The 17,349-nt window shown below is 46.6% G+C and overlaps 1 protein-coding gene across 1 annotated transcript in view; it reads right to left on the bottom strand.

The window, feature by feature from the left end:
• The window catches only part of STK11 (serine/threonine kinase 11), a 64,722-nt gene that overhangs the window by 20,231 nt on the left and 27,142 nt on the right, over window positions 1-17,349 (bottom strand). Inside the window, exons 4-8 of the mRNA XM_019538267.1 lie at window positions 14,871-14,960; window positions 12,974-13,106; window positions 12,069-12,205; window positions 11,441-11,568; window positions 1,312-1,369 (exon numbers count right to left, since the gene is read on the bottom strand). Of these exons, the coding sequence (XP_019393812.1) occupies window positions 1,312-1,369; window positions 11,441-11,568; window positions 12,069-12,205; window positions 12,974-13,106; window positions 14,871-14,960 (546 nt within the window). The remainder of the gene's footprint in view (window positions 1-1,311; window positions 1,370-11,440; window positions 11,569-12,068; window positions 12,206-12,973; window positions 13,107-14,870; window positions 14,961-17,349) is intronic.

Genomic DNA, 17,349 nt, shown 5'->3' with positions numbered 1-17,349 from the left:
GGGGGTCCAGAATCAGCCTTCACATGGGGCTATAAAGGCCAGGTAGCCAGAAGCTTAAATGCTGCATAAGCAGGAACCCCCTCCTCCACTGAGGTTCCACCATTGCAAGCACATACTCCATCTCTCTGCCCAGCCAGCACATGGAGGCCTTGAAAAGATGAGACAGTATGTCACTACTAAAAGGGTTAGGATGGCAGTTTAACTAACCCAGCAGCTATATTTTAAAAGGAGTCATCTTCAAAAGAGGGCAGAGCAAAGGTCTTGATCTTTGCTGGTACTGAAGCTTTACCTCCATAGGGTACCAGTGCAGTTAAACCTCCCTGGTTATGATCCAGTGGTTATTCAGACACCTCCCATGCCATGATATTCACCAGGGATCCCAGAGCATGTGGGCTACAATTCTCTCTTCTGTGAAAATGCTACAAGGGGAAGCAGTGCTGTTCCTGCCTGCAGGCACTGGAAGCCAAGCGTGTCCATTACCTTCCCGGACCTGAGCCTCATTTTGACTCGATTCCCAAAAAAGCTTTCTGGGCAAGCTTGTGGGCAGGAGCTCTGCTGAGCAGCTGCAGTCCAGCAGGCAGCTCTGCATGTCCTCAGAAGCACTTCCTATTCAAACACGAGATAAGCTAATGCAGCCTCCGTGCAGAAGCATCCTCATGATGCTTTTTGTTCTTGTACTTTTATCCGCCCAGGAAATCTCTGCTCAGAGGCAGCATGTTCAAACAGAGCCTTAAAAAACCTCCGAGATAACGGGGACTTTTTTTCTTCCCTTTTGACAATGGCAGAGATGAAGGGTGAGGGTGCGGGGGAGGGAGGAGAATGACATGTTAGAAAGGAGGAGAGAGAAATACTCCCATTGCACTGGAACCTCATGGAGAGCAGATACTGGAGGGTCACCTCTGCCATTAGACTGAGCATCCAGAAGGAGAAAGAACACACTAGTGACAATCCATCCTTTCATAGCCTCGGCTTCAAGATACCCCCACCCCACTCCCATACATTACTGGACCATCAATCTCATTATCCATAACCAGTCACGCTCAGAACACATTCCCAGCCCATTCATTATTTACCCGTTGGCAATTCAAATGCTCCAGCCGGATGCTTAAAAGAAAAGAAAAATAAATAAATAAAAGAGCCACCTAGATTTGCATTCAGGCTGCCCGAGTTCCAGCAGAGCTGGAGGAAGAAGAGCTAGCGTTTTCCATGTGTCTGCTGTCAAAAGGAAAAACAAGTTCAGAGCAATAGTACAGGTACATTAGCATAAGGGGCAGAAAAAGAATGGCTAATAGGAAGAAGCTGAACACTCACTTGTGCTGCCTTATCTGCTGTATTGAAAATCTCTTGGCTGGGTCATATTCAAGCATCCCTGAAAAAGGAGGAAAAAAAATCCAGGTGTGATTCACAGGCACTCAACCAAGGTGGAGACAGGAAGCGCCAAGCCCTTCCCAGCCCCAGCCCCTCCATTACAGGAGACCCTCTGGCAGTAAGGCCTCCCTGAGTTCCTCATCTCAAAATAAGCAGCTTGGATCAACCAAGTCAGAAAATTTAGGGTCAAACACCCCAGCTCTGACACTAACTGGTAGAAAGACTCACACAAGCCTGTTCCTCAAGTCTCCCCAACTGCTGAGTTGGGGAGATAAGTCTTTCCTTCTTTCACACCATCAACCAGCACTGGCTCATAAACCCAAACACTCACCCCCATATCCCCAGCCAAAACACCAGGAGACATCTCATTTCACAGAGAATAGTATTCAGCCCATACCCCAGGGAGGCACAGCTTTTTCTGTGGTGTATACACATTGGCACAGCACACCAGGAGCTGCAATCTAGGCACAGGCTTCCTTCCCTGAAGTACATCTAGGGCATAGTTATATATAGTGGCAGGCTGTTAAACACAGCCCTGTTCTCTTAGCTGGAACACCTGTATTCACCTGTCAGCTACTGAAATATTGAGGCTTGAGGGGGTGTGTGTGCGCGTGTGTGGGGGGGTGCTTACACCACTACTTTTTGCTTAGACTATCTAGCAAGGAAGGGAATGGATCTCTCAAAGACAGACCCCCACACCCTTATCCTCTGAAGACTAAACTACAAATTCCATCTCTCATTCTTAGGAAAGTACCATTGCTCAACAGAAGGAGAAACAGTGAGTTGATGCAAAGCTGGCTGAAGAGGAACTAATGAATTCACTGTTTCAGCACCTATTTCAGCAGCCTGCAAGATAAAGGCACTCCTCAAAAAACCTTGCAGAAATGACAGACCTGCTAAACACCAGTGTGCTTGGTGCTGTACAGAGATTGGGACGTAAGAAGATTACACTCAACCCCAGGATGCTCAAATCAGCATTTCAGGCACCCAATAGAGATGCAGCTGGTGCTACCCCAGGGCTTTTAGTGGGTGAAGGATTCTAAACAGGTTTGTAAAAGTCCAAACAGCAGAGGCCAGAACTGACAAGCCTTGCAGTAGTGCATAGAGGAGGTAGGACTGGAGAGGACATTGAATTCAAGCACTAAGAGGATGAGAGGGAGAAGGGAGTGGGGTAGGAGAACAGAGCAGAAGGGGTAAGGAGGGAATTTGCAGTAATATCAGATCACAACATCCAAGAATCAAGACTAGGAGGAACTGGATGCAGAAGTCAAACAGGAATCAGCAGAGGGATAAAATAAGGGGAGAGGAAACAGTTGTGGCAAGTGCCTTTTGGAAGGAAAAGAAAAGGCAAGAAAAAGGTTGCCATGGCTGAGAAAATGGGTTTCCTTAGTATGACTGGAAGCACTGATTGTCTTCTCTCAAAAGTCCAAGGGAAAGAAATGTGAGCAGAGAATGAGAAGATCCAGAATGATGTATTATTATAGGCCTGGTTATCAGGAGGATATCAGCAGTCACGGGTATGGGACCTGTAATGGTCTTCCCTTTCCTCATTATTAAGGCTTTGCAGGTAAAACTGCAGGAATGGTCCTTTACAATTATAGGGGTATAGGTTATATTTGTGTTGGTCTAAGCATGTAGGCAGACAAGGTTCTTTGGGTAAATCTGATATCTTTTATTAAACCAACTCATAGTTGGAAAAATTGGAGTTGGTTTAATAAAAGATATTAGATTTACCCAAAGAACCTTGTCTGCCTTTACAATTATAGCCTTTCAGAGCCACAAGAAGGGAGCCAGCAAGAGTCTTGGTAATTGCAACACAGCCTCTGAAGAGGTCCAAGCTCTCAGCTCAACAGCACTGTGGATAGCTCTCAGCAGAAAGCCAGAAGCTGTCAAGCAGCACCAGGACAGTGATGGGTAAGGGTTGAGAGCAGAGAGAATTGAGGGAGCAGAGTAGCAGTGGGCTGAGGGCACCACTGAATGCAGGGGGGCCAGCCTGGAGCCCCCAGTCAGTGCTATGGTGGGGGAGAGGTAAAGGACTTTTCAAGTACAATACAGAGCACATGAGACTGTTGCGGCACTGTGGATAGGACATGAGTGTGGCCAACTGCTACAGTCCAGGTGAAGAACAGGAGACCAGCCTACAGGACTGCTGGGGGGACACAATAGCCTTCAGCTGTCACATCCCAGAGCAAGTTCCTTCACACACATGAAGCAACCCAGCACACATCTGCTGCAAAAAATCCCTTGCAAAAGAGATTTTCCAGCTACTTTAAGCCACAGAAAGCCTGACCAGGGAAGAGACGTTAAGGGATAAAGAATTCTGGCTCAGAACACAGTCTGAAAGGCATCGACACCTTAGCAGCTCCTGCCAGCCCTACAAATGCTAGCCTCTCAGTTCTCCAGAGGTGGGCAAGATGTATTGTGAAAACCTACTCTACTGCCTCCCAGTCAGCTAACAGGATTTGAAACAATGTTCTGATGGGTGGCCAATCCCATTACAATTTTTGCTATGCCCAGGAAGGGCTCTCTGATCAAAAAGAGCACTGTATACAGAGAACAGGCAAAGGGTGGGTGGGCGGATGGGGGAACCTGGAATTACTTTCCCTTTGGAAATTGCAAGGTAGCTTGCTTACCAAGGTGATTTAAAAAGGCCCAGTGAGGCTGACGACAGCGCTCTGCTAATGGTAAAGGCAACGTAGGATGTCAGAGCCACTCTGCATCGTTAACAAGAGCTTGCTTCAAGACGTTGAGAGAACCCCTGCAGCTAAAAGGTGCCTCAGTACCTGCTGCCAATATCTGCATGCACAAATCAAAGCAGCCAACGCCATGAAGGCTCAAGGGTTAAGACAAAGCAAACCAGGATTTTACGTTGGTTCTCCTGAGACTAGAAAGCCACAATTAACCTGTGGCTCCCCTACAGTCACTAGGACTAACTACAGCTGGGAATGCCTTTGTCACCATTAAAGAGAGACCTCAAAGGTCAGTTCCTGCTGGACAGGGGCACGTGCAAGAGGCTGGATGGAGTTGCTGGGAATATATTTCTGTCACCACAGGCTGACTCCATGCGTGCACATGCCCTAAAATCCACCTCCAAAGCACCGCCTCATGGCAAAGGACTCTTGCCCCCTTCATTGAGGCATGAAGTTCCCAGTGACACAGTCATTCCTGCCCCAGAAGAGAACAGCGATAGGTCTCTCTCTCCCCTGCTCAGAAACAATTAACACAGCTGTCATGCTGCTCCAAGAACCCACAGGCTTGTTCCAGTCTTGATGTGCACCCCTCCTGCCCCGACTAGAGGCTTAATAGTCAGGTTTTGCTTTCCCCATAACCAATTAAAAGCTCCTTTGGGGTCTGAGCCAGTGGCACATGCTTGTTTCCTGTGGGTGAAGGAAAGGCTTTTAACCAAGCCATCAGAGTCTACATGTGCAAAAGGAGGTGGACAGGGTTTAGGGGCCCGGCGCGATGAATCCTGAGTGAAGACAGGTGCCCAAGCCCCAAAGAAGAGCAAGATTTAAGATGCGGCCTTGGCTTCAGCTCTGCCTCCTGGGCTCTGTGCTGGCTGTTGAGATGCACGACTCTTCCCATACGTTATATGTGAAGCCAGAACACCTACTGCAGGGCTGTGGGCTCCACTGTGCGCCAGGCTCCTAAAATATAAACACTGCAATACTGAACATCACAATGCTCAAGGCCCTTTGAGGATCTAGCCCACAGCCGGTTACTGCATCTTAGTCATTGCATATTCCAGGAAGCAATGAAGCTGGCAAACTGCTTTCCCCAATGGATGCCATAACACAGGGAAGGCTCAGCTACAACCAAATATTTCATCAGACTGATACTGAACGTAGCCTTTAGGGGATTTTCTTCACCCCTGGGTTGCTTCCAGTGGGTATTTTCTCTTCTGTATTCCAACATGTGTACGTCAGAGCCCAGCAGCCTCCTCCCTCCCTATTTATCTTGCAGGAGAAATAATTGGAAGATGGGATGAGAAAGAGGTTCAAAGAAAAAAAAAAAATCCCACACCTAATTAAATATCCTATTAGTAAGATTATTAGACAGTCACTTCACAGCTGAGCTGCTCAAGCTGTTTTATTTTTAAAGAGACAGTACCAGAGCGGTGGGAGATGATTTTACACGAGGTCAATAGACATGGAAAGCTGATGCTGGTTGGGTTATTTTTAATGTTGTCAGAAATGAATAAATCAGGCAAGTCTCCCTCTAAAAATCAGAGGCTTTAAAAAAAATCCCACTTCAGGAGGATGTCTCTGAAGCGTAGCCTGTCATCAATTCTAGCTGAATTTTCTGCCAACTGAAGCACACAAAACTGCACAGGCCAGCTCATCTTGGCTTTCCTAAACATGGCAGGTTTGTCTCAAAGCTGCTGCACTTTTTCAGAGCATGTCTCCATCTAGAATATTTTGTTGGGGTGTTGCATAGGAGTTAAGGTACATTCCTCACTTGGTTGCTCTGACCCTCTCAGTTGAGGCTTACGCATCAAAATGCAGCTTAAGAAATGGCAGTGCTTGCAAAGAAATTTACAGCAATTACTAGATAGAGCAGGTAGAGGCAGAGAATTGAGGTAACAAAGAAGGAAGTGTCTAAGGGAGGTTATAAAAATGGGAATAATAGCACTGATTAGTAGTGACTATGGCACAATGGAGACATGCATTGTTCTCAGACAAGGTACAGCAATTAAAGAAGCAATGAAGATAGCTAAAACCAAAAAAAGTCTTCAGTTTAAAGGCAAAGAACTGTTTTTGGGCAATTCTTGAAAGAAACAAGAAAATGTAATCAGTGTAAATGTAAGTCCATGGATTCAATGGGATGAGTCACTTATAGCAGTTCTGTGGCTAGAGCCCTGTATTGAAAGAGAGACTTCATAAAGACAAAAACATCATGTACTATTCACCCATCAAATCATCTAAGAGTGTCTGCCCACAATAACCACACATTCTCTACCATTTACGGTAAAGATTTCTATGCAGCTTATTTGGGAGTAGAAATGAGACGCACTGGAACCGAGATTCTTCAGCAGGATGCCTCGCTCTCAGACCTCTGCTCCCATAGGTTCAGTGTAGCCACACATGGGTCATCTTAGATCCTACACCCAACGCAAAATGCTGACAGCATGAATCTCCTTTCTAACATCAGGAACAATCACAGAACTCAAGCCCTTAAATCTCTCCTGCTTCCTCCTCACAAACAACAAATGCAGTCTTGGCCAAGCAGAAAGGCACAGCAAGTACAGGCTTAAGTATCTAACTTCTGGCAGCCAGTAACCTGGTCAGATAGACACTAATGCTACTAGGAATACAGTTGGAAGGGAATTCAGGACTCCTGGGTTCCTGCCCAGAGTGCCACTGACTTGATGCAGCACCTTGGACAAATCATTTCTCTGTGCCTCAATTGCTCTCTTTCTGAGCAATGGGAATAACACCTCCTGCAAACACGCTGATAAGGAGCATAGGCAAGGCCCTCCACTTGTGCTGGCTGGAAGGATTCTCTGACACCATGGCAACAAGCAATTAAATATTTAAAAGCATTTTTTTGTGGAGAGTGTGGAAGAGAGTTCAGATTTTCCCCCCCTTCACATGCCATGGGATTGACAGACAGGCTTCTGAATGACAGACACAGGTATCTGAAACAACAGTCAGTCAACTGCATACTAGTACAGCCCCCCTTACCTGAACACCTGAACTCCTCATACCCTCTACTGTATTTATCCTCCCAACAGACCCTATGAGATAGGGAAGTGCAAAGTTCACTTTACAAGAGCATGATAGATAGAGCTTGATTCCCCATTTAAGGGGACAAGCACATTAGCAGCATCCCAAGTAGTCTGTGCTAAAATACTGTAATAACGAGTCTTCTTGTGGGCTTGGAGAGGACTAGAAGGCCTGGGAATGATAATGTAGAATGATGGACAAGACTGGTATTGAGCTCAGGGAGAAAAAAAAAAGAAACAGCTTGAGCAGCTGCAGAAAGAGTAGTCAACAGAAAAACAGAAAGCTTTAAAAAGCCTCCTCTGGTATCTGCTTCCCAACCAAGCTGGCACCCTGCTCAACACCATTTGCAGCCAGAGGAAACAAACACTTCGCAACATACTGTAGCCTTATTTACAATGAAAGCAGGAGTGCTCATGGCTCAGGGACGTGCCATGAGAGTCCTCTCAAGGCAATGAGGAGGAGGAGTGAGTCTCCTGGGACAGGAAGCTGAGCTGTGTCTGCACTGTCCGTCTCAAAGCCATCTGATATCCACTGACAAGTCCACAATCTGCAGGCACTTGAGTCAGCTTCACCTCCTGCAGAAGAAAGGTGAATGGCAAGAAATGCAAATGCACTGGATAGAAAAGGGAGGCAACACAGCAAAGCTGTCTGCCTTTTGTCACCACTGCTGCTCCCCAGGGAGCTCGGGAAGTGCTGAATGCTGGGAACCTTGCAAGATGGCTTTCATTTCACATCTTATTAACACAGCTTGTGGTGGCCAAGGTAGCTCCATGGCAAAATGACTCTCCCCAATGGGGGGAGACACCACAGAATGAAATCAGCCTGCATCTGTTTAGTACTTTGATCCCTATGAAAAGAGAGAAGCCTAAAACCAAATGAAGAGCAATAGCACAAAGATTCTCTCTTATGGGCCCATATCTGGGATGGGGGAAAGAGGGCACACATGGGCATGTGTGTTGGAAGAGGAAGATAACTGAAGAGTTCACAGGACTCCATCCAAAGGGGCCCAGGGTCCTAGGAGAAGAAAAAAGCCATGTGTGTGTGCACCAGACAATCTGCCTTACTGGCTGGATGCCAGGCAGTGTACAACTGCCAGTAACAAACAGAAGACAGGACCACACATGGCAGAGAGGATGAAGGGAGGCTAGAATGAAGGCTGCACATTAAAACAAGTCTTCTGCGGCCAGGGACGCAGGCTCCTTTGTTTAAAAATAGCATAAAAGCAGGCAGGAGATCCCACCTCCAGGGCCCCAGATCGTTTATTTAAGGAAAAGAGTTAAAGAGGAAAAGCATTTAAGAGGACCTGCGATTGACAGGAGTTATTCAAACCACATGCATCCCAGCTATCATCACCTAGAGGGCAGAGAGGAAATGCCACACATTTTGCTGTGATCTGGTACCCAGTGCACTGGAGAGGCTTATCACCAGCCTCTAAAGCATTCAGCAGAAACCATTCCCGAGACCAGATTCCAGGCTGGAGGGGCCAGTGGGCTTGTTCCAGCTGGGCAACTCCCAAGTTCTTGAGAGAGAAGCTGCTTTTCTGAGCTGGTATCTACAAACCAGCCACCACATGCAGATCAGGACATTGCTAACTGGGACATAGGAATACAACACAGGGCACATGTCAATCACGAGCCCTGGGCCTTAAGCAGCAGCTACATTAGTCTCACCAGAATAGCTGAGATGACAGCTGTGCTGAGTGCAATTTCTAGCTATGCCTTACGTAACCGTTTGAAAGCTATTAAGTCTGATTAATGCGTTGCAAAATACATGGAAATAACTTCTTTCCTAATCGGTATGGGGCCAGATAAGTTAAAATAATCTCAGATGACTTGGATAGTGGGGGGTCAGCTGCATCCTATGAGAAAAGATAACAGGGGCTGTTTGAAAGCAGCAAAAAATCCTTTCTTCAAAAAAAATGCAGAGCTATAACCTGTGCAGATAGCACCCTCTACTGCACTGCCAGGAAAACACAGTCAAGAGGGAGGGGGGAAAAAAAAAGCCAAACATGGTTAGTATCTAGGAAACTGCAATAGGATTTTGCTGCATTTCATAGTAAAACCCTCAGTCCCTACCAGTGGTTAAGAGGTAACTTCGACAATACAAGAGATCCAACTTTGGTTCGTAGCTCCAGCTTTTGCAGCAACAGGTCCCATCCGCAGGACAGATAACAGCCAAATCCAGGAACTGAATTACAACATAAATGTGCTCCACAGTGCTGTGACATGACTGCAGTTTGTAGTATAAGAAAGAGTCACGAGACACTTCAGAATGCAGTCAAAGTTTCATCTGACCATGAACTGTGACAGTACTGCAACCACGTTTGAGGGGAATGGTGCTGTAACCCAGCCCCCTGGCTCTGCCCTCTAGTTACAGTGGGCAAATGCAATGGCCTGTTAACAAGGAAGTATTTCCTCATGGTGCTCAACAGCTACTGATGCCTCCCTGATAGCACTTTCTGGGTGCCTGCACCAGAGAAGAGCAATTGTCCAAACTCAAACTAGGGCTATGATCACACTCGATTTCTAAGTTGTTGTAATTGTCTTTACTATTTGAAGATAGGAAACTATAAGTCTACCCTATGGATCAAGTAGCACTCAGGACCTATCTTGTGCTAGATAAACTATCAAGACTGCTTCTTGATTTGGCAGCTAAATAAATACATGAAACTGCTTCCCAAACTATTATGACTTTGAGCAGAGGTGAAACTATCATTCATCCCAATGCCTCAAAACATTAATTGCAGAAAATGATCAGCGAAGTGGGAGAAGAACGAGAGTTCTGCCCCTGGCTGTGCCCTTCACAGTCAGGCTGAGCTAGTTGGTTTCTCTCATTATATTTTTGATGGGGAAACTAAGGCAAAGTGGCTTGCAAACTTTTACTGAACCTCAGGGACCCAAGTGGAAACAGATCTCAGAAGTCCTATAGGCAGCACTGAAAGGATAAAAATATGATAAGAAGATTCCCACTATTGATACGTGTTTTACAGCAGGGCCACAAGAGACCAAGTCTCTGTCCTGAAGAGCTTACAGTCCAATGGAGAAGACAAGGGACAAGGGGGTGAAGGTGACAGTAAGCAACTTGCTCAGAGTTACAAAGCAGGTTAGGGGCAAGGTTGAAATGCAAGCATGGTTTTCCCAATTCCCAGAAAATAGGCTGGGCTCCCCTCTACATTCCCAGTCTTTGGGACAGAAAGCTCAGCTGAGCTCTTCTCCAAGGCTGAGCTAGGGCAACAAGCAGATTTGCTCTCCAGACAGGCACCCAGTAGGTGCTAGAGGAGTCCAACCCAAAAGGAGCACAGCAGGCTGCAGCTCTGCAGAATGGGTGCACTTAATGCCAACTGAAGCAAGCATTTCATGCGTTAACCACAGCAATCTATTATTAACGCTCTGTCTCAAGCCACCCAAGCAAGGAGATTCAGAGCACAGGCTGAAAAGGAACCAGAACAGCTGCCCAGTCCTCAACACGCATCATTCCACTTACAGCTCGCTTTCCATAAGGCTTGGGCAAGAGGCTTCACTCTGAATGACCTTGCTTGGGATGCTCCCCTCTGAGCTCTGGGTCTGCCCTGAAAGCCAGACCACCTGTGGTGGGTTAACTCCCAAAGTTTATGAAATTGGAGATGTAGGAGTAGATTGGACTAGCAAAGGAGATTATGGCCTACTTCACTGGGTTGCTATATAGCACTGATTCTCATTCTTTTTAGACTCAAGGCACCCCTCCCAAACTTTTTAGAAGGTAGTGGCACCCCATTTGAAAAAAACCCTAATATAATTATATTATGAATATAATAACCATTATTACTTTACTATACTAAAATATGTTATTAACACTGAGCCCTGGAATTGTACAGGACAGCACTCGGGTATGACTAGCTCCAGGGACAAGGTGCTGGGCTGCACACAAAGAAGCAATGAAGGGGTGGGACAGGCTGGAGGAGGCCTGGGTAGGGGTAGGCTAAGGTGCTTCTGTGGCCAGGAGGAATTGCACACAGCTTGGAGATGGATGAGGCTGCCTCAGGTAGAACTGCCCTGGGTGCCTCTTTTCACAGGCTTGTTGAAAACCAACTGAAAAGGTACAGATGAAGTGGTGCACCTGCCTGCATGATGCCTCCTGAAAAATGGAAGGACATGGGGTAGATGGAAGTAGCAGCAGTGCCAGCATCACAGCACCCTGACAGGCTCTCACAGCACCCCAGCTGAGAACTACTGCTATACAGCATAGAGGCATCACCACCCATGAAAGACTTCAAGTGGGGATGCTCCCTTAGTAGGCATGCATTGCATATCTGTTGCATCCACAGGCTTTGCCCATGTGTATTCAGGTTACTTGAAAGAGGGACTCACCTCTAAGTAGGTCTGAGAGCGGAGGACCACAATCTTCTGGAATTGTATAGTCCCCTTTCCCGATGTTTTCAAATAACTTATAGATATTATCCCCCTCAAAGGGGTATAGACCCGTTGTAATGTTGTATCTGTGGATACAGATGGAACACAGTATAAGACAATATACAGCACTTGAGGTATAGCTCTTAACACAGGCTGACAAGCCAGAAGAGTGCTCAGGAGAAGCAGCAGCAAAGGCTCATCTGATTCCATTTGGGCAAAGAGATGCTGATAAGTGGCTGGTGTGGAGAACCTGAGTTCTAATTTTTCTAGAACTTCAAACTTCTGCTCTACCGTTCAGTTCTAATAGTGGAATGGACCCAAATATGAATGAACGCAGCGCCCTCTCCTGCAACACCTAGAAACAGCACTGACTAAATCTGATCAGCCTGGGGAGCAGTGCACTATAAACAGATCTCTTTTTTCGGTAGTCTGTAAGAGGTGCATATCTACCCTGCCTTTGGGCAGTGCACAACCATCTCACAGAAGCTGGAGATTATCACAGGTGGATGATGGGAGGGGACATGAGGTACATTAACACCCACCAATCACAATGGCACCCCTGCTTGACTACTGTGCAGGTACTTACAGCGTGACCCCTGCTGACCAGATATCCACTTTAAAGCCTGAAAAGGTATCCAGGCCATTGGCAATTTCTGGCGGCTGGAATGCTGGCGACCCTTGGCTCGTTCTGCATGTATCATCCTCTGCGAACGCATGCAGTGCCTGCAGCAGAAGACAAGGAATTTTTTGTTACTCTTGTATTACTCGGACTATCTAGAAATGATCAAGGATAAAAGCTTTATCCCCATGTACTCTCCAAGGGGATTTGTCACTGTAGATCTAGGTACATGGATATACACAACCATTGGTATCAACTGTATCACAGCAAGAGTTGGTGGTACTACCTGCGGTTAAGGTGCCCTGATGCTGCCTATTTTAAGGCTTTTCCATTAATTAAACTTGGGCAAGCTGCCTGGGCTGAAATTTTCCATGCCAGTGTCTTCCGGTCTGATTTTTCTGGGAAAGCTTTGGGTAAACAGTTCACTAGCTTCCAAGGGTAAGCTATGCCAGCTTGCTCATGTTCAAACAACACTTCCAATTGTTTAATTGAAAAGTTTTAGAACACTGTGCTTAGGAGCCTGGTCTTGGATTTGTCAGTGATGAAAAAGATGCATCTTTGCTACCCTGTCAAAATCTACCTGAATTCAGCCTAGTTATAAGCTGCTGAAAAACTTGTTTGTGCATGCTGTGCTATATGAAAGTGTAATTAGACAGTCTTAAAACTATTGGAGCTCACCCCTTTACACATATACATTAAGGCTGCAGAGGCAGCCTTAATTCTGGCATTTCCTTATGTCTGAATGCTTGACTTAGCAATATTAATATTCTTTCAACATAGTTAATGCTTCACACTTGTCTCCCCAAGTCCTTAGCATATGTCTACCACTGGTACATTAGAGAAGATGGGTTCCACATGTAATTTCTACATACCTCTGCTACTCCTAAATCAGATATTTTTAGTGTCCCATTGGTTGTTAGAAGGAGGTTTCCTGGTTTTATATCCTTGTGAACAATCCCTTGGCTGTGCAAGTATTCTAAGCCATCTATGAGCTGGCAAAAGTACCTGCAAGAGAGTCAAGACAGAAAAAATTGGTGTTTCAAGGGACTGGGGTGTCATATGAGCTACTGCAGATAAGTACAGAGAGGGAGGAGAGCAGTGTTCCAGGAGCATATGGGCTGGGATTACAGCAGCTTTCACTGCTGGGGCAATAGAGATTTAAGTCTGGTGTATGTTTTAACACAACAGCACCCAAGGCAGTCGGAAGCGGTTGCTTGCTCGTGTTTTGCATCAGGGCACAAACCACTTGGGACATTAAGCTACTCCACATCAAAGACAGGCTCCCACTCTGTATATTTAGTAAGTTCAAGCACTCGGCTGGCTTGGATTGATAGCACAGTGCTGGCACCAAGGAATTATTTGCTTTGAAGTAATGCCGCAGGGATTTAAACATATAGTTTCACGTAGTGCAAGATGTGCTAGCTTCCTACCTCTCTCGCACACTCTTCACAAATAGAGCACTGCAGGCCTTATACCAGTGGGCCTTGTTACAACCCAATACAGCAGTGCTCACTGCACTATGAGGCACTGGGTTATCATTGGCAGGTTACCCAAGCAGTTGCCCCTTATCTGACATCCAGTGATGTTTGCTTACAATACTTAAAAAATGATAGAATGAAGTCTCCATAGCTCAGAGGGATGAAGTGCCAGGATTCCCAGTGCCTAGTGGTAGGCAGAGTCATGCTGGATAGTAGTATGGCTCCTTTTGCTGGGGAGGGGTTTGGGAGGTACAATTTTGCTGTACCAGGACAAAGGGCTACGTGTATCCATGGGAGAAGCTCTTTGCTGGCACAGTATTTTTGCAAAACCCTCCTAATGAAGGTTCAAGTATTGAGGTTCCTGCAGTCCGAGTCTCCAAGTGGCATGGAGGTCTTTTGCCCAGGGTGCCTTTCCAATGGGCAGCAGGTAAGGCTGGATATTTCTGACCCATCAGCACTTGTAACCTCTCCTCTGGTGATTAATGCCACAGTACTCTCAATTCAGAAGGGGACAGGTGCATTCATAAAATGTCCCCTGCTCCCTATCTCAGCTGGATGGCTTGAAGGTTCCTTTCCTCTTTGCTCCCTTCCATTTCCACACCCAGCCTGAGAGGAGAGTACTGTACATGCTTTCCAAATGTCCCACTCCAGCTGTGGAAGTCAAACAGCTGCTCTCTGGTTACTGTCACACTCTTAATCCCTCCAACCCCTTTTCCAGGCACCATGCAGACAGTGGGACATGTTAGCTGTTCCCAAACCTGGATCCTGTTCTAATCCACTGGCAAAATCCACATTTAGTTCTGTACCACTTGCTCAGCAATGAGATGATGATATCCTTCTCTCAGCCAGAATCTCATTTCAGAAGATGACACGAGGAAGCATTCCACATGGGTCACGCTCTCCCAGACCACAGAGGTGTGACAGGAAATTCCAACAGATGCAGTTGGGCGCTTAAGACTCTCTCAACTTCCTTTTTGTTGCTGCCAAGGCACATACATGGCTGAGCTGTGGGACAGGGGTTAACAAGGCTTTCTAGGCCTCAGACATCAAAGCAAAAGCAATAGAAAATAATTCAATAGGAATAATAAGCTTTGCTTCCCAGAATCCCTCACCAGCTTTTAATTTTCTCCATGGATGTATGCCCTCTTTATTCATAACAAGTTTTGCTTTAAAGAGCAGTCAGCAGCCTTAGTGTCAGTGTGGAAGAACGAACACACGAATTCAAGAGATGTAGCATGGGTGGAGAAGGCTGATACTCTCAATGTGGTTTAAGAACAGAAGCTGCACTTACCCGTGAGCCTGAAAGACTGGAAACCTTTTTTCTGGGACACTGTCCAGCATCTCCTGCATCCCACACACGCAATACTCCATCACCATATACGTGAAGACAGAGTTAAGGAAGCACCAAGGTTATTCAACTGGCCAGGCAAGTGCTGTGTGGCGACTGCAGTCCTGTTCCTGTGCTACTGGGTAGCAGTAGCAGAGACCATATTTATGCATTGTACACACACAGTTTACAGTACCACAGAGCCTGGATTTGGTTGGCCCTGCCTGTTCCATCTTTGTCAGGCCAGCATTAAGGAGAGGATCTCAAAGGTCTAGTTTTGAAGTGGGAAGTATGTGGCAGGGTGCCTCTCCAGGGGTGGCCATCAAGCCCCTGGTGTACCTGCACCCTTCGCTTCATGGGTAATCACCCCTTCAGTTGGCCACCATGCTTTGATATCTTATTACTTTTGAGGGAGACTGCCCCAGGGCTTCCCAAATTCCTCTCTCAGATGACCACCAGGTGCCCATCATCACTGCCTTATGGGCGATAGCTCCATTCATTCCCTACACCATGCCCCATGCCTCGTAGAGGGCATCCTTGCTGCTGTTCACTTCCACTTCACCTCTCCTCTCGGGTTCCCTGGACCCTTTCTGGTTCTATGCTCTCAGCCTCAATAGGCTCCCGGACCCCCACTGGTCCCATACTCTCAGCCCCTTAATCTGGGCTTCGGACCTCTCCTAGGGACCCAGGGAACCTTGCCCCTTTCAAATCTCCACACTGCTTTAGGTGTTACCCTTCCATGTTGACCTCCTGGAACTGTAACCATCCTGCTGAGGTGGGGTGCTCTCAGAAGGTTCCAACATGTTACTAATGGCTTATCTCAGGGCCTGGGCTTTTATTTTCCTCCTAAGTCAGATGACTGCAATCAGCCCAGCAGGCAGCTTCAGCCTCAACCTGCTTACCCCTAAAGTGTCAGGAGCACCAAGCCTCCTCCCACAAAGTAGTCCTTTGTGCTGAAGAGAAGGCTCACATCAGACGCTAACTCCACAGAGCAGTAACTTTCCTTAGTACAGTCTTGAAGCAATTCCAGAAAAACTGCCTCACCTTTGTTCCCCTTTTTCTACCCATCCACTTCTGGGCTGGAGCAAAGGGGAAGGAGGATGTAGAGGTGGGGTAACAGCCTACCTCTAACACTGTTTATTCCTGATTCTAGCTCCTCTCTCCTCGGAGCACTGCTTTGGATAGGGACCTATTTTTAAAGAACCTCTAAGATCTCCGAGAACAGTTTTGAAAAGGATGGTGCCAATTCAGGTCAAACAAGTCAATAAGCATCTCTGCTTTTGGTGCAATTAACCAATCCCCATTAAATTTCCAAGGCCAGATGGACTGGACTGTCTCACTGGGAAGTCCAGAAGAGCCCTTGTAGGCTCTTGGGTGCCCAGGAAGTTAGCCTTGAGGGCCCCTTACCACTGCCTCCACCATCCATTAGAACTTTGTCTGGCTCTCTGTACACCTTCAGCAACCTGGCACTAGGAAGAAAGGGGGGGGGGGACGGACACTGCTGGTAATTGCATCAACAGCAGAGGGCAATGAAACAGGATTGGATGGCTCAAGTGAACACCCTGGAGGATTGGCCTCTCTTCCCAACAGAGGGAAGAGAGATTATATTTGGTATTTCCCTGAAAGGATACCCTGTCTCTTGAGCCAACGTTGCTTTCTAATGGCTTCAGCTGTATAATTCCTGGGCTGGGAAGTGATATATGGGGCAGACAGAGGACTTCTAGCTTTAAAACAAGTTGATCTTGTTATCCAGAATGAGCAGAGAAAAGCAGCTTTTTCCATACTGGCTTCTCTCGTTGTCCATCTGCCACATGACAGCCACAGAGGGACACATGCTGCTATACTGCTTGAGGAAGAAAGAGAAGCCAAGAATCAAAAGGTTCAGTTCCAGAAGCCAACCATCAAGTGTGGTCAGGATCCAGGCAAACTGAAAACCAAGGTGCATGTCCCAAACCACTGACAGAGGGGCCGAGATCTACTCCTAAGAACTAAGTTCAAGCATCCCTGTAGGCCCTGTGGACCTTTGCGATGTTGAAGATATCAGACTCCATTGCAATTTTAATGAGGCTAGGGGTATTAATTCCAGTGTCCTGCACATATGCCCACTTAGACTAGCAGCAAGTCAAGATCACTGATCTCACTTCCTGTCTTAAAACTTCCCTGGCGGTGTTATGTATCACTTAATAGTTGCAGTTTCTTACCCCAGCAGTTTAGTGGTGGGAGAAAGGAATCCTACATAGCTATAAAACTGTGTTGGGATCCTCTTGGATAAAAGGTGCTAGAAAAAGGAATGCCAGGAATTATAAGCTGGTTTTCAGCAAATGGGGAAGCACTTTTGGCAACGGTATTCCTCTAGCACAAAAAAACCCCAACAACAACAAAACAAATTTTTCATTTGTGAGTTATCTAAGGAACTAGCACTGAAGAGATTTGACTGCCTCAA

The sequence above is a fragment of the Crocodylus porosus genome, unplaced genomic scaffold (genome assembly GCF_001723895.1).
Source record: "Crocodylus porosus isolate Cpor-Errol unplaced genomic scaffold, CroPor_comp1, whole genome shotgun sequence".
Classification (NCBI taxonomy): Eukaryota; Metazoa; Chordata; order Crocodylia; family Crocodylidae; genus Crocodylus; species Crocodylus porosus.
Note: the sequence above shows the minus strand (reverse complement) of the source record. Positions and strands in the feature narration are given on the sequence as shown.